This window comes from Carcharodon carcharias, chromosome 10, assembly GCF_017639515.1.
Source record: "Carcharodon carcharias isolate sCarCar2 chromosome 10, sCarCar2.pri, whole genome shotgun sequence".
NCBI classification, from domain to species: domain Eukaryota; kingdom Metazoa; phylum Chordata; class Chondrichthyes; order Lamniformes; family Lamnidae; genus Carcharodon; species Carcharodon carcharias.
Genome location: NC_054476.1, coordinates 109094689 through 109116851, shown reverse-complemented (window position 1 = coordinate 109116851; position 22163 = coordinate 109094689). Strand labels below are relative to the sequence as shown.

Sequence of the window (22163 nt, the reverse complement as noted above, 5' to 3'; positions counted from 1 at the left end):
TTGGTAGATGGTTATTTTTCACACTGGAGGATGGTACACAGTGGTGTTCCCCAAGGATCAGTACTTGGGCAACTGTTTCTTTTTGCTATATATAAATGACTTGGATCTTAGAATGGAGAGCAGAATTTCAAAATTTGCTGATGATACCAGACTTCAAGGTGTGGCACACAGTGTGGGTGATATGAATGTGTGGCAGACAGTTTGGATGATATGACAGTGTTAAAACAGCGAGGAGAGAGCTGGGAGTTTCGGCGTAAAACAGTAAGGGGAGAGCCGGGAATTTCAGTGTAAAACAATGAGGAGAGGGCTGAGAGTTTTAGTGTTTAAACAGTGAGGAGAGAGCTGGGAATTTCAGTGTAAAACAGTGAAGGGAGAGCCAGGAGTTTCAGTTTAAAACAACAAGGAAAGAGCCAGGAATTTTAATGTTTAAAACAGCAAGGAGACAGCCGGGAGTTTTGATGTTTAAAACAGTGAGGAGAGAGCTGGGAGTTTCAGGGTAAAACAGTGAGGAGAGAGCTGGGAGTTTCAGTTTAAAACAGCAAGGAGAGAGCCAGGAATTTTATGTTTAAAACGGCAAGGAGAGAGCTGAGAGTTTTAGTGTTTATAACAGTGAGGAGACAGCTGGGAGTTTCAGTGTAAAACAGTGAGGGGAGAGCCAGGAGTTTCAGTTTAAAACAGCAAGGAGAGAGCCAGGAGTTTTAATGTTTAAAACAGTGAGGAGAGAGCTGGGAGTTTCAGTGTAAAACAGTGAGGAGAGAGCTGGGAGTTTCAGTGTTTAAACCAGTAAGGAGAGAGCTGGGAGTTTTAGTGTTTAAAACAGTGAGGAGAGAGCTGGAGTTTCAGTGTAAAACATTGAAGGGAAAGCCAGGAGTTTCAGTTTAAAACAGCAAGGAGTGGGCCAGGAATTTTAATGTTTAAAACAGCAATGAGAGAGCTGGGAGTTTTAGTGTTTAAAACAGCAAGGAGAGAGCTGGGAGTTTCAGTGTTTAAAATAGCAAGGAGAGAGCTGGGAATTTCATTGTTTAAAACAGTGAGGAGAGAGCTGGGACTTTCAGTATTTAAAATAGCAAGGAGAGAGCTGAGAGTTGAGGAGAGAGCTGGGAGTTTCAGTGTTTAAAACAGTGAGGAGAGAGCTGGGAGTTTCAGTGTTTAAAACAGTGAGCAGAGAGCCGGGAGTTTCAGTGTAAAACAGCGAGGAGAGCGGAACTGCGTGAGAAGGGCAGCAGCGGCGGGAGATAAAAACTGGCAGCAGAGAGCCCCTTCAACCTGTTTCCACCTGTCAGAGCCGAAGTGTGATGCCAAAGGAAAACACATAGGTGACTGGTGGGTATCTCTTCCGTGTCTCCTTTGATTGGCCAAGTGGTTTAAATCAGGAGCTGTTATTACAGCTGAAGAGTACAGTTAAGAAATTCACTTTTAACATCCAAATGAATTAACTAAATACAATAGAGATGGCTGGGCAGGCAGCGTCTTGCAGCTGTAGTATCTGGGAGCTGGTGGACACCGGTGCAATCCACGGTGACCACATTGCAGTAAGTGCTGGCTGCTCAAGAAACTTCAGCTCAGAGTTGATGAACTGGAGTGTGAGCTGCGGACACTGCGACACATCAGGGAGGGGGAGAGATCCCTAGACATTGTGTTTCGGGGACAGTCACATCCCTTAGATTAATTACATCAAATTTGGATCATGTTAAGGGACAGGAGAATGTGAATGTAAGTGAGGCAGGTATGTGGATACAGAATTAGATCTGGAGGAGCCTCGGCCAGTGCCCTTGTCCAATAGGTACGAGGTTCTTGCTCCCGTTGTGGACAAGAGCACAGATGCAGGAATGATAAGCAAACTGTGGCACAGAGCACCATTCAAGTAGCGGGAGAAAAGAGAAATGTAGTAGTAATAGGGGATATCTTAATTAGGGGAATGATACTGTTCTCTGCAGCAAAGACAGAGGGTTCCGGAGGCTGTGTTGCCTACCTGGTGCCAAAGATAAGGACACCTCTTCTGGGCTTCAGAGAACCTTGGAGTGGGAGGGGAAGGATCCAGTTGTCGTGGTCCATATAGGTAGGACTAGGAAAGAGATACTGCTAAGGGAGTATAAGCATCTTAGGGCTAAATTAAAAGCAGAACCACTAGGGTAATAATCTCCAGATTACTACCTGAACCATGTGCAAATTGGCATAGGGTAAATAAGATTAGAGAGGTAAATGCATGGCTCAAAGACTGGTGTGGAGAAATGGGTTCCGATTCATGAGGCACTAGCACCAGTCCTGGGGAATGCAAGAACTGTTCCTTTGGGACGGGCTTCATTTGAACCATGTTGGGACCAGTATTCTGGTGAATCGTATAACTAGGGTTGTAGATAGGACTTTAAATTAATTAATGGGGGGCAGGGTTCAATTGAAGGGAAGTTTAAAAAATTAAACAGAAATGAGAGGGCAGAGGTGCAGGGTAGTAAAGAGGCAAATAATAATCAAATTGTGAGAAGAAGGGGCAGAAAATAGCTATTACAGAGACATGGTTGCAGGGTGGCCAATATTGGGAACTCAATATTCAAGGGCATTTGACGTCCCGGAAAAATAGGCAAAAAGGAAAAAAGAGGTGAAGTAGCTTTGATAACAAAGGAAGGTATCAGTGCGGTGGCAAATAGGGACATAGGTACAACAGATCGCAATGTGGAATCAGTTTGGGTGGAAATAAGGAATAGCAAGGGGAAGAAGTCACAGGTGGGAGTCGCCTATTGGTGCCCGATGAGTTGCATCACCGTAGGACAAAGTATAAATTGGGGAATAATGAAGGTGTGTAAGAAGGGCACTACAATTGTCATGGGTAATTTTAATCTGCATATTGACTGGACAAATCATATTGGCAAGGGTAACATGGAAGCCGAATCTGTACAGTGCATCAGGGATTGATTCTTTGAGCAATATGTTGCAGAACCTATTTTAGATTTAGTAATGTATAATGAGGTGCGATTAATAAGTGACATTGTAGTTAAGGATTCTCTAGGGAGTAGTGATCACAACATGGTAGAATTTCATATTCAGTTTGAGGGCAAGTAACTCGGGTCTCAAACCAATGCTCTCAACTTAAATAAGAGCAATTACAGAGGTATGAATAATGAGTTGTCTAAAGCGGGCTGGGAAAATAGATTAAGGGCAAGGTCAGTGGATGAAGATGAACAGTGGTAGAAATTTAAGCAGAAATTTCATAATGCTCAGCAAAAATTTATCCCGGTCAAAAACAAGGACACGATGAGAGGGACAAACCACCCTGGTTAACAAAGGTAGTCAAGGGGAGTATCCAATCAAAAACTAAGGTATACAAACCGGCGAAAACTATTGGTAGGCCAGAGAATTGGGAATTTTTTTTTACGAACCAGCAGCGGATGACTAAAAAGCTAATAAAGAGGGAGAAAATTGATTGAAAAAGTAAATTGGCAAGAAATATAAAATCAAACAGAAAGAGCTTCCACGGGTATATAAAAAGAAAGAGAGTGGCTAAAGTGAGCGTGGGACCCTTGGAGGACGTGACTGGAGAATTGATAGCAGGGAATACGAAAATGGCAAATAATTTAAACCAATATGCTGCATCGGACTTCACAGTGGAGGACACTATAAACATCCCAAAGTTATCAATTAAGCAAGGAGCTAATGGGAGGAAAGATCTTGTAACAGTCTCTACCACGAGGGACAAGTATTTGACAAACTAATGGGACTAACAGCAGACAAGTCACCAGAACCTGATGGCCTGCATCCAAGGGTTTTAAAGGAAGTGGCTGCAGTGATAGTGGAGGTAATGGTCGAAACATTCCAGAACTCACTGGATTCCGGGAGGGTCCCAGCGGATTGGAAAACCGCTAATGTGATGCCCTTGTTCAAAAAGGGAGAGAGACAAAAAGCAGAAACTATAGGCCAGTCAGCCTAACATCTGTAGTTGGGAAAAAGCTAGAGTCCATTATTAAAGAAGAAGTAGCTGGACATTTAGAAAAGTTTAACGCAATCAAACAGAGTCAACATGGTTTTTTGAAAGGGAAATCATGTTTGACAAATTTTCTAGAGTTTTTGAGGATATAACAAGCATAGTTGATAAAGGGGAACCGGTAGATGTAACGTATTTGATTTTCAGAAGGCATTTGATAAAGTGTCACATAAAAGGTTATTTCACAAGGAGCCCACAGTATTGGGGGTAATACTTTAGCATGGATGGAGGATTTGTTAACACACAGAAGACAGAGTCGATTAATGGGTCTTTTTCAGGTTAGAAAGACCTAACTAGTGGAGCGCCACAAGGATCAGTCCGAGGGCCTCAATTATTTACTATCTATATTAATGACTTGGAGGTGGGGACAGAGTGTGATGTATCCAAATTTGCTGATGATACAAAAATAGGTGGGAGGGCATGTTGTGATGAGAACATAAACAATCTGCAAGGGGATATAGATAGGTTGAGGGTGTGGGCAAAAACTTGGCAGATGGAAGTTTACTGTAGGAAAGTGTGAGGTCATGCACTTTGGTAGGAAGAATCAAAAGGCAGACTATTCTTTAAATGGAGAGAGACCCAAAAAAGTGCAGCACAGGGGGATCTGGGTGTTCTTATGCATGAAACACAAAAGGTTAGCATGCAGGTGCAGCAAGTAATTAAGAAGGCATATGAAATTTTGGGCTGTATTGCTAGGGGATTGGAGTTTAAAAATAGGCAAGTCTTGATACAACTATACACAGTGTTGGTGAGGCCACACCAGGAGTACTGTGCAGAGTTTTGGTCCCCATATTTAAGAAAGGATATACTGGCATTGGAGGCAGTTCAAAAGAGATTGACTAGGATGATTACTGGGGTGAAGGGGTTGACTTATCAAGAACGGCTAAACAGGTTAGGCCTTTATTCATTAGAGTTTAGAAGATGAACATACAATATTCTGAGGGAGCCTGACAGGGTAGATGTTGAGAAGATGTTTCCACTCGTGGAGGAATCTCAAACTAGGGGACATAGTTACAGAATGACAGGACACTCAATTAAAAGTGAGATGCAAAGGAATTTCTTCTCTCAGAAGGTAGTGAATGTCTGGAATTCTCTACCCCAGAGAGTTATGGAGATCTAGATCACCAAAAGTATTTAAAGGGGAGGTAGACACATTTTTGAAATATCAGGGAGTTGGAGGCTATGGGGAGCTGGCACGAAAGAGAAGTTGAGACCTGGGGCCAATCAGCCATGATCCTATTGAATGGCAGGGCAGGCTTGAAGGGCTGAATGGCCTACTGGTGCTTCTATTTCTTATGTTCTTATGAATTGCCTGCAACATGACATAGATAAGCCACCAGAATGGGCATGCAAGTGACAAATGAAATTGAATACTGAATAGTGTGAGGTGATACATTTTGATAGAAGGAATAGAGAGAGACAATATAGACTTAATGGTACAGTTCTAAAGAGTGTGCGGTGCATGTGGCAGGACACACTGAGAGAGTGGTAGCAAAGCATATGAAAACTTAGGGGAAAGCGAGAAAGAACTTTTTTATGCAGTGAGTTGTAATGACCTGGAACTCACTGCCTATGAGAATGGTAAAAGAGGAAACAATAAATAATTTCAAAAGGAAATTGGATGCGTACTTGAAGGAAATAAACCTGCCAGGCTCCAGAGATCAAGCAATGGAAGTGGGACTGACAAGATTGCTTTGCAGAGATTCGACATGGATTCAATGGGCCAAATGGCCTCCTCCTGTGACCAAATGACTATGACTCTGTGTGGTCTAACCAAAGCTGTACAAAATTTAATTAAACTACTCTGTTTTGCAATTCTATTCCTCCAGAAATGAAACCCAATGTTTTGTTTGCTCTCTTTATGGCCATATTAACCTGCAGTCCTACTTTGTGATTTGTACATCTGTACCGCCAGATCCCTTTGCTCCTCTGCCTCAGTTCAACACTTATTTTCTAAGGTGTAAGTTGCCTCCTTATTCCTCCCATCAAAATGAGCCACCTCGCATTTATCTAATGAAATTCATTTGTCAATTACACACCCATTCTGATTAGAAAGAACATTTCCATGCAAAAATAATTGGAATGCTTTGCCACTAATAGTAATTGTTGCTAAACTGATTAGAATGTTCAAAATATCACTAGCTAATTGCTAAAGAAGAAAAATATGAAAGGGTATAGGGAGACAGCAGGAAAATGGGACTGGGACATTATAAAGAAATAGCTTTTTAAACTAAAGATAGACTAATTATATTCCGTATCACCATGGCTACGTGAACAGCCACAAGATAGTGGTCAATAATTCTGTTAACACAGATGTAGGAACCAGTTATGTTTTAATACTGTACATGCACATGGTCTCTCTGACCTACCTTGTCCTGGTTGCTGGACCTGGGATGGAAGAACACTCTGTCCCAGCTCACCATTCAGCCACAGCTGCATACGAATAAAGGGTTCTCGGCCTTTCTGAGTCAATTTACTCCAAGGCTTGGGCCTAGACAGCATATCACTGACACTCCCTTGTGACAGACCCAAAACCTAAGAAAAAGTGTAGGGCATGACAAAGAGAAACAAAGAGCTTTGTGAGTAATTATGTTTTCTCTTAATTTTTTTTGACTTTGCTAATAGAAATAAATGCTACACAGTTTTACATTTATAAACATGCAAAATGCATCCAAGTGTTGAAAGTCATTTCAAGGATCACAAGTTATTTTGATGGGTTACTGATCCAGATTTCAAAGTCACTGATGCAGACAGCTATAAGGAAAGCATCAATTTTCTGGCAATAATCTGGACCACTGGTGTTATTTATCTCCTACTCCATTTTACATACAGTTTTGTTGCTTTCAATAATTTCATTTGCTTTTCTGCCTCATTTATGTTTATTTCTTCCTTGCCTTTTTAACTTTTTCTCATTCCTTTCTTTCACGTTCTAATATTTCAGTCACTTATCGAAGAAGCCCCAAATAATGCTCTAATTCTCCATTTTTCTGGTAGAAAATGAGTTCTGCTGTATAACATTACTTAATGTCAAACAATATCAACTGGCCCACTGATATGCAAAAGAACTACTTATTTAGATTCTAAAACCAGTAGATCTCAGACTTGTTACACTGCCTGAATTTTACCAAGCCTCTCAATTTCCTGTATAAACAGAGGATACTGTGCTGATCCTAGTGTTATGTAAGACTTTACAATGGCAGACAATAGCCATATAAAGTAAAACAAGGTAACTGTGTTATCTAGGTCTGATTTCACCATTATAACGTTTTAATATTTTTCTTTTTATTATAATGTTTATACAATGGTTCTGGCCTGCAACTTTTCTTTTAATAAGAAGATGGACTTTCTGAAGAATTAATCAGGGACTTACCGGTGTTGCTCCAGTGCAGAATGCTCCACTGTAGTCATTTGATGTGGCCGGTGCGGAGCTGAATGGTTGTGTAGTCAGACGCAACACCTGAGTGATGACAATTAGAATGATAAATAGTTCCCTTCTAAGTGTTATCACACTGGTGCTATGACATTGTTTGAGAAGCCAGAACCATTGTATAATGGAAACCACACCTTCTGATGTGGGAACACAGAAGCTTGTTTTTCACAGTTCCACCCTTACGTGGTCATATAAAAAACAAACTAAATCAGAATTTATAATCTGGTTAACTTGGTATAAAGGTTCGCTGGTGGACAGCAGTGAAATATACCAAAGCACTTTCCATTTGTGATGCTGAGCACAACTTATTTGTGGAGACAAATACTAGATCTTGGCACTGGCTATGACCCATTCTCCAGTTAACCTGCAGAATCTTAAAAACAAGTCAAATTATCTTGTAAGGTGATATACCATTACATTTCAGTTAAACTAGAACAATAATATGTTTCCTACTTTTTAATGGCAACAGAATTAGCCAGTAACTTGGCTAACTGGAGATTTGTGTTGCTCTAAAAGAAGAAATCTTTTGTCATCGATGTTTTAGCTTTACTAAAAGAAATATTACAGCCAGCATGGGACACATGTATGTACAATACAGTAAACCACTAGTGCAATAATATAGAAGCTTCAGTCCCAAACAGTGCTACATTTGTCACATTGGCACTTTTGACAATATTGTAAATATTCTGAAGTAGGGTTGGGACTGCACACACAGCAAGCGTGGACAGTTTAATGATGAAGCATACTAACAAATAAATTGGATGCTGTAACTAAACTGTTAACAGCATTATTCTTTGTAAACTGCTCTGAGGTTAAAGCTTCTGTAAGTTTAGCAAATGATTAAGAGCTGAAATAAACTTTGTATCACAATTACATTCAAATATACACATAGACTGTACATACACATAGATCTATGCATGTAGGTATTGTACAGAATGTGTGACTGGAAACAGGAACCATGTTAAAATGCTTGGAACTCATTAGAAAAAAGACTACAACAATCCTTATTAAAATGTGAGTAATGTTACTTTTGAACAGTCAGCAATATCTAAAGCACTTTGTTTTTAAAAACAGTCCAAGATAACAGTAACAACTTGCATTTACATAGTGCCGTCCCATGAAAAAAAGCTTGCAATTATATAGCACTTTTCACGACCACTGGACGTCTCAAAGCGCTTCACAGCCAATGAAGTATTTTTTCAAGTGCAGTCACTGCTGTAATGCAGGAAACGTGGAAACTAATACGTGCTCAACAAACTCCCACAAACAGATATGTGATAATGACCATATAATCTGTTTTGTGATGTGATTGAGGGATAAATGTTGGTCCCAAGGACACAGGGGAAAACTCCCCTGCTCTTCTTCAAAATAGTGCCATTGGATCCATTAAATCCACCCAAGTGGGCAGATGGATTAACATCTCAACTAAGAGATAGCACTTCTGACAATGCAGTGCTTCCTCAGTTTCTACACTGGAGTGTCAGCCTTGATTTTTGTGCTGAAGCCCTGGAGTGGGACCCCAACCCTGGAAACCTGAGATTCAGAGGTGAGCGTGCCACCACCTGAGCCATAGCTGGTAAAGTGGAGCAAAACATCCCAAGGCATTTCATAGGAGCGGAATAAGATTAAAAATTGATTCTGCGACATGAAGGAGATATTAGGACAAGTGGCCTTGGTCAAAGACATAGGTTTTTAAGATGCATCTTAAAAGGAGGAAAAACAAGTGAAGAATTAGTCATAGAGGTCTACAGCACTGAAAAAGGCCCTTCGGCCCATCGAGTCTGCACCAGTCAAACAAGTACCTAACTATTCTAATCCCATTTTCCAGCACTAGGCCCATAGCCTTGTATGCCATGGCATCGTAAGTGCACATCCAAATACTTCTTAAATGTTATGAGGGTTTCTGCTTCTATCACCCTTTCAGGCAGTGAGTTCCAGATTCCCAACACCCTCTGGGTGAAAAAGTTCTTCCTCACATCCCCTCTAAACCTCCTGCTCCTTACCTGAAATCTATGCCCTCTGGTTATTGATCCCTTCACCAAGGGGAAAAGTTCCTTCCTGTCAGCCCTATCTACGTCCCTCATAATTTTATACACCTCAATCATGTCCACCCTCGATCTCCTTTGTTCCAGGGAAAATAACCCCAGTCTATCCAATCTCTCCTCATAACTAAAACTCTCTAGCCCAGGCAACATCCTGGTAAATCTCCTCTGCATTCTCTCTAGCGCAATCACATCCTTCCTATAATGCGGATTCCAGAACTGCACGCAATACTCTACCTGTGGCCTAATTAGCGTTTTATACAATTCCAGCATAATCTCCCTGCATTATATTCTATGCCTCAGCTAATAAAGGCAAGTATCCCACCTGCCTTCTTAACCACCTTATCTACCTGTCCCGCTACCTTAAGGGACCGGTGGACTTGTACACCAAGGACCCTCTGATCCTCGGTACTTCCCAAGGTCCTACCATTCATCGTGTATTCCCATGCCTTGTTTGTTCTGCCCAAGTGCATTACCTCAAACTTATCTGGATTAAATTCCATTTGCCACTGATCAGCCCATCTGACCAGCTCGTCTATATCCTCCTGTAATCTAAGGCTACCCTCCTCACTATTTACCACCCCACCAATTTTCGTGCCATCCGCGAACTTACTGATCAACCCTCCTACATTCAAGTCTAAATTGTTTATATATACCACAAACAGCAAGGGACCCAACACTGATTCCTGTGGAACCCCACTGGACTCAGGCATCCAGTCACAAAAACACCCCTCTACCATCACCCTCTGCTTCCTGCCACTCAGCCAATTCTGCATCCAATTTGCCAAATTGAATTGGATCCCATGGGCTCTTATCTTCGTTATCTAGTCTCCCATGCAGGACCTTATCAAAAGCCTTGCTAAAGTCCAAGTAGACTAGTCAAATGCATTGCCCTCATCTACACACCTGGTCACCGCTTCAAAAAATTCAATCAAATTGGTCAGACATGGCCTCCTCTTAACAAACCATGCTGGCTGTCCTTGATTAATCCCTACCTCTCCAAGTGTAGATTAATTATGTCCCTCAGAATTGTTTCCAATAGTTTCCCCACCACTGAGTTTAGACTGACTGGCCTGTAGTTCCCTGGTTTATCCCTTCCTCCCTTCTTGAATAATGGTACCACATTGGCTGTCCTCCAGTCCTCTGGCACCTCTCCTGGGCTAGGGAGGTATTGAAAATTATTGCCAACACCCCTCCTATCTCCTCCCTTATTTCGCTCAACAGCCTGGGATACATTTCATCTGGGCCTGGAGATTTATCTACTTTTAAGCCTTCCAGACCACTTAGAACCTCCTCCCTTTCTATGCTAATTTAAAAAATTATATCACAGTCCTTCTACCTGATTTCCATACCCACGTCATCTCTCTTACTTGTGAACAACGACAGAAAGTATTCATTTAGAACCCTACCTACGACTTCCGGCTCTACACGCAGGTGTGAGGCGTGAAGATGTGTGGGAGTGAAGTTTGAAGCTTAGAGCCTAGATTGTTGTAAGCATGGTTGCCAATGGTGGGAGAAAAGAACTGGGGCATGTAAAGTAGGCCAGAGTTGGAGGGAAACAAGTCAAAAAGTTTGACTCAAGATTTGTGGTGTATATCTGAAACTAAAAAAGTACTGCACAGTAAGTAGCTTAACATATACAGCTACAGTACTCTTGAATTTTTCACTTTGTACTTATCTGCTTATGGAAGGGAACAGCTTTTGGGTTCTGAATTCAAATTATAAATATTGGGAGGAGACCCAAATCTTAACAATACACATATTTCTCATAAGATGCCTGAATAAACTATTTTAAAGAACAAGATGTTTTTAGAAATGGCTTACCTTTTCCCCAAAGATCCTCTGGCAGATCCCATTCTTGGCCAACTTTTCCTTCACCTGTCGCGTCAGCTCAGCTGTGTCCACTTCCTGGTACATGTAGATCTCATACTGCTCTGGTGTTAATGGTGGGACAGAGGGCTTATGCGGTTTAGAGACAGGAACAAGAGGTGAGGAAGGCAGGGGGCTGCTCTGTGGGGTCACACTGCTACTTGCAATCACGGTGCCTAAATCAGAGGCTTGAGAGTATGGCGACTCTGCATTTTGCCAGTCCTTCCAGTGGTCAGAAGCAGCAGGTCCTTGCAAAGCATTTCTCTCCAGTCTGCTTGGATTACTAATTCTTTCCCTCCCAGTGCAAGCTTCCTCTGCTCTTCCATCTTCTGAAAAGGCTGAATTTCTTCTGTCAGGGCAAACTGTGTTCCACCACTGGTCCCTCCATATACTACTTCGTCCCAACTCATTTTTAACTTGCTTGAGCATATTATGTGGTGTGTCTACTACCCCATGGTGCTCTGAGGAGCATGAATCATGCAATGCTTCTTTTTTAAATCCATGAGAAGTTTGTGTTGAACTGTTGCTGGAATCCACCGTGAAAGGCTTTTTCATGGCTATTAGTGAGGAAGAGAATGATGAGGAGGAAGATGATGCTGCTTTGGACGAATGGAGGACCAAGTCAGCTTGAGTAACTGGTGTTGGCTTCGGTGTCGGCTCAAGGCCTGCCTTCTGAGCTTCCATCTCACGCCGGGCCTGTTCCAATATTGACCAAATTGCTTCATCTGAACCACCACTGCTAGACGTGCAGGGTGGCTGAGCTGAATCAACTGTAACAAAACAAAAAACATTTGAAAATTTATTTTAACAGTGGCAGTTTTATCATGGATCTGTTCTCAAATTCTTACCACTCATAAGGCCATAAAAGAACTTCTATCAATACAGCAAATTTGCCAGGGAAAACAAATGTGAAATGAGACTTCAAGAGGATATAGACAGGCAGTTACATTAGTTGGACATGTGGAAGATGAAACTAATGCAGTGAAGTATGAAATGATTACATTTTGTTAGGAAGAATGAGGACAGGCCAAATAGAATGAAGGGTACAATTCTAAAGCAGGTGTAAGAACAGACAGCCCTGGGATACACATGCACAAATCATTGAAGGTGGCAGGGCAAGTTAAGAAAGTGATTAATAAGGCATATGGAATCCTGGGTTTTATAAACAGATTACAAAAGCAAGGAAGTTATGGTGAATCTTTATAAAACACTGGTTTGATCTCAATTGCAATATAGTGTCCAATTCTGGGGGCTGCACCTGAGGAAGGGTCTGAATGGTTTAGAGAAGGTGCAGGTTTACAAGAATGGTTCCAAAGATAGGGAACTTCAGTTACCTGGACAGATTGGAGAAGCTATGGTTGTTTACCTTACAGAAGAGATGGTTGAGAGGAGATTTGATAGTGGAGTTCAACATCACGAAGGATCTAGACAAGTTGACAGAGAGGAAGTCTTCCCATTGGTGGTAGGGTCAACATCCAGAGGACACCAATTTTAGGTGGAGTTGGCAAAAGAACTAACGGTGACATTAGAAAAAACTATTTTACACAGCGAGTGGTTAGGATCTGGAATGTATTGCCTGAGAGTGTGGTGAAGGCAGATTCAACTTTGACTTTCAAAAGGGAATTGATAAGCAATAAGTTGCAGGGTCTCAGGCAAAGGCTGGGGAAATGGGACTGAGCTGAGTTATTTTTGCAGAGAACTGGCACAGAAGTGATGGGCTGAACAGCCTCTTTCTGTGCTGTACCCATTTTGTGATTGTATGAAAATTACACTTAAGATTTAAATAGTTGTTTGGAAGTACAGAACTTGAGTATTGTTGAAAAAAGACATGCTGTCGAAGCTTTTCGTCTTGCACTCATCAGGACAGTTCGCAAGATTACCAATAGTAAAGGGAAGAACAATTTATACTGCATGAGAAGAGAGTGCTGGTTAGTTGGCAAGTAGACTCTGATTGGTAAAGGTGTTGCCATGGAGAATGCACCAGGGAACAGTTAACTGCCAAGCCTTTGTTCAAAATCAAACGAGGTTGGCCGACTTTAATTGGTCAAGGCATTGCTATGGGGAATGAATCAGGGAATGGCTGTCCCCCAAACTTTTGTTTAGCTGTAAAAGGTGAAATGTGTGAACATGCTCCTTCTGTCTGCAAAGAGCAGGACCATTTGTGTGAATATATGTAGCTTCTAATATGTGTAGGTGAGCCCGACTGATCATCAAGTTGGTTTTCAGTGTAATTCTTCGCACAATCAGGATTGTTCAGCAAGTGCTGCCCAATTGCAGAATCACATCTAATGTTGGACATTATGTATTGAGTTTTGCAAGCACAGGCTAGTTGGGTACGGTCAGTACTTTGCCTGTTGCAAACAGCCAAAGGGGCATGCCGTTTGATATGATCCGCCAGTTGTTGGGACATACAGCCTATAGATCGTGCAAATTCATGAATGAGCCTAAGGCTGCACTTTCGGCTCTGCAAAGTGCCCAGCGTACCTCAGATTACCCTGGAAGGGTAAGGTGTCTGAAAAATTTGAGCAACAGGTGAAGCTAGCCGTTTCACACTGTTACTGTGTAGTAACACCACGAGTGGTGTTCTCCACTAACAGGATGTTGCCATCAAGCCAAATAGACATTCTAACTATCACACAAATGGTATATGCATTTCACTACCAGTGGGATGAACACCACCACCTGGAAGTACCTCTCCAAGCCACTCACCACTCTGACTTGGAAATATAGCACCGTTCCTTCATTGTTGCTGGGTCAAAATCCTGAAACTCCCTTCCCAACAGCACTGTGGGTGTACCTAGACCACGTGGACTGCAACTGTTCAAGAAGGCAGCTCACCACCATCTTCTCAAAGGCAATTAGGGGTGGTCAATAAATGCTGGCCTTGCCAGCGAAGCCAATATCCCTTGAATAAATAACAAAAAAAAATGTAGGGCGCATGTCCGAACAACTGGCGGATCATATCAAACAGCATGTCCCTTCAGCTGTTCGCAACAGGCAAAGTTTTGACCGTACCCAAACAGCCTGTGCTTGCAAAACTCAAAACATAGTATCCAAAATTAGATGTGATTCACGATAGGACAATATATGCTCCACAGTCCGGATTGTGCTAAGAATTACACAAAGCCAATCTAAGATTATCAGTCGGGCTTGCAGTGTGGCTCACTTGCGCATAATAGAAACTACATATATTCTCACACACAGCGCTGTCCTTTGCAGGCAGAAGGAGTATGTCTATATATTGCCCTTTTTCAACTAAACAAAAGCTTGGGGGGCAGCCTTTCCTTAATTCATTCCCCATGGAAATGTCTTGAACAATCAGAGTCGACTTGCCTGGTTTGAATTTGAACAAAAGCTTGGCAGTTAACTGTTCCCTAGTGCAACACCTCTACTAATCAGAGTCCACTGGCCAACCAATCAGCATTCTCTTCTCATGCAGAATAAACTGTTGCTCCCTTTACTAATGATATTCTTGTGAACTGTCCTGATGAGTGCAAGATGAAAAATATTTGACAGCATGTCTCTTTTTCAGCAATATTTAAGATTTAGGTCAACTTAATTTTTTTGTCAATATCACAATTCCTAATTGATGGAAATGCATTAAGACAATGCTTAATTAGCTTCAAAATTTCAGAAAGACAACTTGCATATAAGCTTCACTGATTTTTAGTATTATGATATGGAAGTTAATTATTTCAGTTCAGAACTGATTTCCAATACATATTTTCTGAATCCTATTGTAGGTTTGTGTTACATAAAAGGCTAACTTCTATATCATAACACTAAAAAACACAATTTTTTTCAGTTGCAAAAATGTTTTCCAATATGTACTTTCTTTGAAGGTACAAAATTTATAGTAAGGTTCTATAGGTCTGTATTATATAAGAAACTGGTAAATTGAGGCTCATCGATTTATGTCACAAAATGGAAGTTGGTTGATGTTATATCCTGCATTGGTTTTGTGAGTAGAATGCTATGCTTTGTGCAAAAACTTCTCAGTTTCAACAAAAAAGATGTCCACACTTCCAATGTTGATCAGAACAAAGCAATTCTACCTGGGGTCTGCCCCTATTTATCTGTGATTTCACTGTACTCACCATTTTTTTGCACTTGTAGTTCTCTCTTGGCCTGTTCTAGAATGGATTTGATGGCTTCATCAGAGCCGGTCTCAGGGGTTCTAATCCGCGTTGTGATGTTGCCTGGAGACATAAAAATTGCAAATGAACACTGAAGAGATGCTTATAGCCAGCAGAAATGTATTTGCAATACACTGGAGTAAACAGGTATTTACAATCTTTCAGTGTTTCTATATAGTAGCAACTAACATGTGAAAGATGTTTTAAGACTGGCCTTTTGCCCAATATATACTGCAAACTATATAAAAATGTCTGTACTCTGAAAAGTTGCAGTAACCTACTTTTTCTTCAATTATGTGCTCACTGTTACTTTCCTTAGTTATCATCATTAAATTTGACAATTTTTAACACTTTTGTGTAAAGGTATCCAGAAATCATTATTTTCTGGATCTTTCTCAGTTTAGTTAGGGATTAGGTAATCTTTTCGATGGCCTCTAAAAAAAGAATCAAATTTATATGAGGCAATCTAGCAACTGAAGTGTGACAAATATAATGTCATGCCATTCACAACTAGGGGAATGTTAACAGCCAGCATGGGGTTTGTTTGTATGCTTGTGTGTGTGTGTGTGTGTGTGTATGTGTCTGTGTGTGTATGCGTACATGCCTATGGGTACATATGTCTGTGGGCATGCTTGTGTATGCACATGGGTGGTGGCTAAAAGAGGGTGGGAGACTTAAAATTTACAGCACAAAAACAGACCTTTCAGCCTAACTTGTTTATGCTAATGATTATTGATTCGAACAAGTTTCCTCTTGTATTCTGCTTCATTTCATTCTACCAACATATACCTGGGGATATCCCAGGTCTGGCAGCAATTGAGGTGGTAGCTGCGGCAGGAGAAGAGTGCCCAAGATCTGGCAGCACTGGGGATTGGGGATGGAAACCCTGGGTTGGCAATCCTAGTCTGTAATTATCTAATGTATGTCTGCAAATATTCATGTGGTCTTTTGATTTAGCTTTTAGAAGTGAACCCCTGCATTCCCTCTACCTGCCCTATTCTACCTGTGTCGTTCTGCAACTTTGTCACTATTCTGTCCTTTTTCTTTCTGTCTCACAGGTATCAATAATGAGACTGTTTCCATTTTCTAACTATCAACGCCACATATGCAATAAACGAGATAATTAGAGGCTTTCTCTTAGCTTCCATAATGGAACTGACTTGAATTTTAAAACCTAGTAAGGTGAGGAAAGTCATGCAAACTGCCTTCTCTCTCTCTCTCTCTCTCTCAGGTTTTAGGTGATATTTATTGTGTATACAGTTAAACACCAACTAAGGTGACGATAGCTAACTAATCAGCAAAGTCTAAGCCATTTCTCTCTCCCACACTATTTTTAAACATTCAATAACTTTTGTATAAATAAAGCCTTTGAAATTTTTTTCTCCAGTTTTAATTTGAAAGACAAACTAAATTTTTTTGAAGCAAGAAGCTGATATTGAAGGACATGACTTAGGCACAAAAATGATCAAGTCTATGGCTTGGCTAAACTTTCCCGCATAGCAGTTATTGAAGCCACTAAAACCTACCAAATAGAAGCGATAACTTCATTGTGAAATATCAACTTCTGATTTTTAAAAATAGTTTAAAATGTTATTTTGTACACAAAAATATTCATTTGTGGAGAAAAACGGCAAGTTAACTTATTTTGTATTTGACTCATACATGGCAAACGGCGATTTGGCATATTTATCTAGGGCTTTGCCATTGTAACATCATGACATACAGGTTTTTCATTTTACTTAAATATTCTTTCATGGGATGTGGACATCACTGGCAAGGATTTGTTACCCAGCCCTAATTGCTGTTGGGAGTAGTTAAGTGTTAACCACATTGTTTTGATCTGGAGTCTCATCTAGGCCAGAACAGGTAAGGGCAGCAGATTTCCTTTCCTAAAGGATGCTGGTGATCCAGATGGGTTTTTACAACAATCAATGAGAATTTCATGGTCACTATTACTGAGACCAGCGTCCAATTTCAGATTTGATTGATTGAATTGCATGGTGGAATTTGAACTCATGTCCCCAGAGCATTAAAGCAAAAAACTGCGGATGCTGGAAATCCAAAACAAAAACTGAAACAGAAATACCTGGAAAAACTCAGCAGGTCTGGCAGCAGCGGCGGAGAAGAGATGACGTTCCGAGTCCTCGTGATCCTTCAACAGATCTAAGTAAAAATAGGAAAGGGGTGAAATATAAGCTGGTTTGGGGGGGGCGGGGTGGTGGTTGTTGGGACATGCAGCCAGTAATAGGTGGAGATAACCAAAAGATGTCACAGACAAAAGGACAAAGAGGTGTTGAAGGATAATATCACCACGTTCAACACCTCTTTGTCCTTCTTTTGGTTATCTCCGCCTATTACTGGCTGCTTGTCCCCCCAACACCCGCCCCCCAAACCAGCTTATATTTCATCCCTTTCCTATTTTTACTTAGTTCTGTTGAAGAGTCATGAGGACTCGAAATGTCAACTGTGCTCTTCTCCACTGATGCTGCCACACCTGCTGAGTTTTTCCAGATATTTGTTTCTGTTTTTATTTTGTCCTCAGAGCATTAGCCTGGGTTACTGGATTACTTGCCCAGTGAAATTACCACTACACCACCATCTCCCCCATTATACATTTGTGACAGGAGAATTAAATTTAATACGTACAGGAAGTGTGAACTATAGAATTTTTACTAAGATATTGGTTGATCTCTTGCGTGTTTTGCACAAAGAAAATCAAGAACTTGTGTGGGTCATCAAGATTCATGGGCAGAGAGTTATTGGAACAGATGGGCAGACATAATTCAGTTTCTTTTTAACTTATATTACTTATAGTTTAATAGCAAACACTGCAGCATTTTGAGAAGCAGGATAGTGGAGTTTGTTAGAGCATAGGGGTTTCTCTGCACCCTAGGCTGAAGAGCAGGGTGATGCAAACTGAGTCCTATCACTGGTGGGTGGGGGTGTAATTACAGTTTACAAAAAATATTTCTATTACATATTCCTATATCCACATATATAGCAAAATGAATGCAGATGTTGAATCTATCGATAGGTAGATGAAGACATTGGTTTGGTTTTCAAATTATAAACAATGGAACTGTTTGTCCAAACCGGCATGCTTTGTGACTCAATTAATAACTTCTATATAGAAGTTTAGTTAAAAACTTACTCAAATAAATTGTCTAGTTTGCATTAATTTCATTTTCATATGGAAACATGTAAAGGAAAACACCGTTTCTCTTTCCCTTGGTTGGTTTGTAATTGCATGGTAAATAAAACTGCTGCATTGGTGTTATCAGTACTACCTGTCATGCTGCAGTGAGACTATCCCTGCTTCTGTCTTTCTCTCTTACATGCTCATTCTCTCTCTTCCTCTTTTTGTCTCTCTTTCCTCTCACTCTCTGTTTAAGCTTTACCTGAATAGAGTAAAAGATGCTTTTGGAGGCCGAGAAGACAGACCTTTCCAGAATGTTACTAATGCAATTTGGGAAACTGTGCATACTGCAAACATTCAGACTCTGGGATCTGCATGCAGTTTACAACGTAACAGCTCTGGGCAAAAATATCAATTCCAGGATTTTGACAGGGAGCACGAGACCTTCAGGTAAAAATATTAATGAAGGTACTCAAAGAAATAAAAGGCAATTTTATGGTACACATAATCATCTTATAGTGAAATATGTAATTTTTGAACATCTTAAATTTTGAAAACCTTGTTTTGGACATATAGATATTTCAAGCCTTGTAACAGCTAACAAGTTTTAGCATTAAATTAACAATGCTGTAGGGGAAAAGAGTAATGTGTTTAGTTCATAATATTCTTATCCCTCCCCATCTTAAACAAAGAATGAACTGTTCAATTTATTCCTCATGGAGAGCCATCATTTCAAGTTTCTTTTATCCCTCAGCCTCTCTGCAATATGATAGGGGCTGCAGTCCTCTCATAGCATTTCCATTCACTCCTGAGCAAGTCACCAAGCCCTGACTGGAATCTCATCCAGAGGTCTCCAGGAAAGCACATACTCAGCTGGTGAAAGTCTTTCCAAGTTTAGGTGGCTCCAGACATTGGTTCCCATTGAAGTGTACAGAAGAGAGGAAAAGCTTTTTCACACAGCGAGTGGTTAGGATCTTGAACGCACTGCCTGAGAATGTGGTGGAAGCAAATTCAATTGAGCCATTTAAAGGGGAATGGGATTATTATCTGAAAAGCAGAAATATGCAGGGCTACGGGGATAACACAAAGACTGACACTAGATGAATTGCTCTGGCAGAAGTCCAGCATGGACAGGATGGGCAGAATGATCTCCTCTGCACTGTAACCATTCTATGACTCCATAATAGCTCTGTAAGTAATACAACCCATCCTGTAACATCTATCAGGCAGAGGGGAAATGAAGAGATGAAGTGATGGTTCTTCAGATGGTGACAGGTTCAACAAAATCTCCCATTAGGTATTTTATATATAAAAAGTTTTAAATTTCAGGGGCTGGCAAAGTAATCTGAGCAGAAATCACGCAGGAGATTACAAAGAACATAATAGTGTAAGATTAAGAATACTTTTCACAATTCTGTGCCCCTGACTAAACAAATGCAGCCTCAATCAAACCAGGGCTTGAAAGCCTGTTTGAAATGAGTATCTGTACTATTTACATCATTAATAGTTTTTTAAAAGCACCTATCACTATGCGCCGGAACATCTGTGGACCTGTTTACTGTGCAAAGTACTGCAGTGTTGTAAACTCATCCCAAAACAATAACAAGCAACAATAAATCTGATGCACAACTTATAGCTCACTGCAGGATTTTTAATGACTGCATAGATAGCGGTTTGAATTATGCGCTGATGCAACTCAATAGGCAATTATCACAAGTAGGTGCAAAATTTCATATACAGCTGCAAACAGAATGGCATTTTACCGTAATTAAAACTGAATTGCACAACTCTAGATCAACCTCTGACTTCTCAGGAATTCAACCACTCATCTTACTTTTTTTTAAAAAGTGTCTGGTTGAAGTTGTGTCATTATTCCCCACCCTAGCACTAATCAGACAAGAACTGTCCCTACAACTAAAAGCATCTCAGAAGTTTACAGGATAGTAGGTAAATGATCCTGTGTTTGCAGAGTTCCAGTACTATTAGCTTGCATTATGTCTAGCCCTGAAACTACAATTTCCTGATCCACAAGTGAATGTGTTCCCAAATCAGCCAGCTTGCATACCAGTCAAATCCTTAAGTCTACTGCTCTGTCAGCCTATCTCTTCAACCAATCACATCTCAGAATGTCAACCAGTCAGATCCCAGGGCTATCTCTGTTATCATTCTAATTGTTATAGACATGAAAAGCACAGTTCAAAAAAAATCTCTGGCATACAGGCATTCTGTGTCACCTCACTATATAGTTCTAAAAAATAACTTTAACTGTTCATTTGTGCTCCTTTCCATCATAAAATTAATAACTTCATTTTTGGATAAGTACATCTCTGCTAGCGGACAAAAGCAAGCTCGCTGTTCCTTACCCTGCCTGTACTCTTAGCATCCATAATCCTCTGATACATGAACTACAGATCAAAAGCTGTGCTCTCCTGTTCCTTACATCCATCCCACAGGTCTCTACACTATTACCTGTATGCTCCTTACCTTGCTTCATCAGCCAAGTACAACCCTGGACTTGCTGTTACTTCACTCCCCAAAAAGAAACCTGATCCAAGGATTTAACAGGACTTCCTACTCTATCTCAAGCAAACAATGCAAATGGAAACAAACTGCAAAACAAATTGTAGTAGATCACATATTGTAAAAAATCAACAGAGGCAGATCAGAAGCTGCAGATATGAGATTGTTTCACTCTCCCTATCAGTGTCTCTTAGCATTGGAATGTAGGGCTCAAACTGTATTTTGCATTCATTTCATTAAAGAGCACTAAAACCACTAGGCTGCAGTACCCATGTGTCCAGGAACAGTAGCCAAAATTAGCCACGATTTCCTTTCTTCATAGAAGACAAAATGAGCAGGGACCAAAGTGAGGAAGTCATGGAGAAGATGGAAGTGTGAGGTGCCTCAGCTTCTGTCTGTTATGTGGAGGACCGCTCTGCTGGAACAAAGAGAAGGACAAAGACAGAGGGAGAAAGAATAAGCCAGCAGAGGATAGGCCTACAGGAGAGATATTTTCCCCTCACTTCTGTCTATTAGCCACAGCACAGGCAATGAACTAAAACTGACTAGGCTATAACACTGAGGTACTAATAGGAGCTGGATTTGGTGTGATGTTGGTGAAAGGGTCATACGATTGTTGTGATATACAACATAGCCTGTAGTGTAGATGTTTGGTAGATTTCTTGACATTACAATATTGGCTGATAAACTATGCAACATTCTTTTTGTTTTGTGCGCATTATGGATTCGGTATTTGTTTACTGAAAACAACGAAAACTAACAATGCACTGCAGCTATTTAACAACTGACAGCACTGATGTACTTCCATGACCTCAATATCAAGAGGACACTTCACGAACATGGTTTTGATATTAATAAAGATGACAAGTTTCACATGCCTGAAAATGCCTCTGAAACATGCCTCAAGCATGCCAGAGAATTCGATGAACAGTTCTTTCTAATGCTCTAGGCTTTGGTTCCCACTCATCTGAACAGGCACCTACTTGCTTCTTTAAGTCCCTCTCCCAAAGGCTGCTCTGCTGTGAGCCCACTGAGAGAGCTATTGTCCTCCCCC

The 22163-nt window shown here is 40.7% G+C and overlaps 1 protein-coding gene across 7 annotated transcripts in view; it reads right to left on the bottom strand.

Annotated features, from left to right (window-relative positions):
• LOC121282775 (protein CASP-like) overlaps nucleotides 1-22163 on the bottom strand; it is a 698867-nt gene that overhangs the window by 220245 nt on the left and 456459 nt on the right. For 4 of the 7 annotated variants that reach the window (XM_041196551.1, XM_041196546.1, XM_041196550.1 and 1 more), the window contains 4 exons: nucleotides 15415-15516; nucleotides 11273-12087; nucleotides 7347-7433; nucleotides 6346-6511 (listed from right to left, as the gene is read on the bottom strand). The exons of 1 other annotated variant lie outside the window; for it this stretch is intronic. In XM_041196551.1, the coding sequence (XP_041052485.1) occupies nucleotides 6346-6511; nucleotides 7347-7433; nucleotides 11273-12087; nucleotides 15415-15516 (1170 nt within the window). The remainder of the gene's footprint in view (nucleotides 1-6345; nucleotides 6512-7346; nucleotides 7434-11272; nucleotides 12088-15414; nucleotides 15517-22163) is intronic. 2 more of the 7 variants (XM_041196549.1, XM_041196553.1) reach the window with 1 other exon arrangement.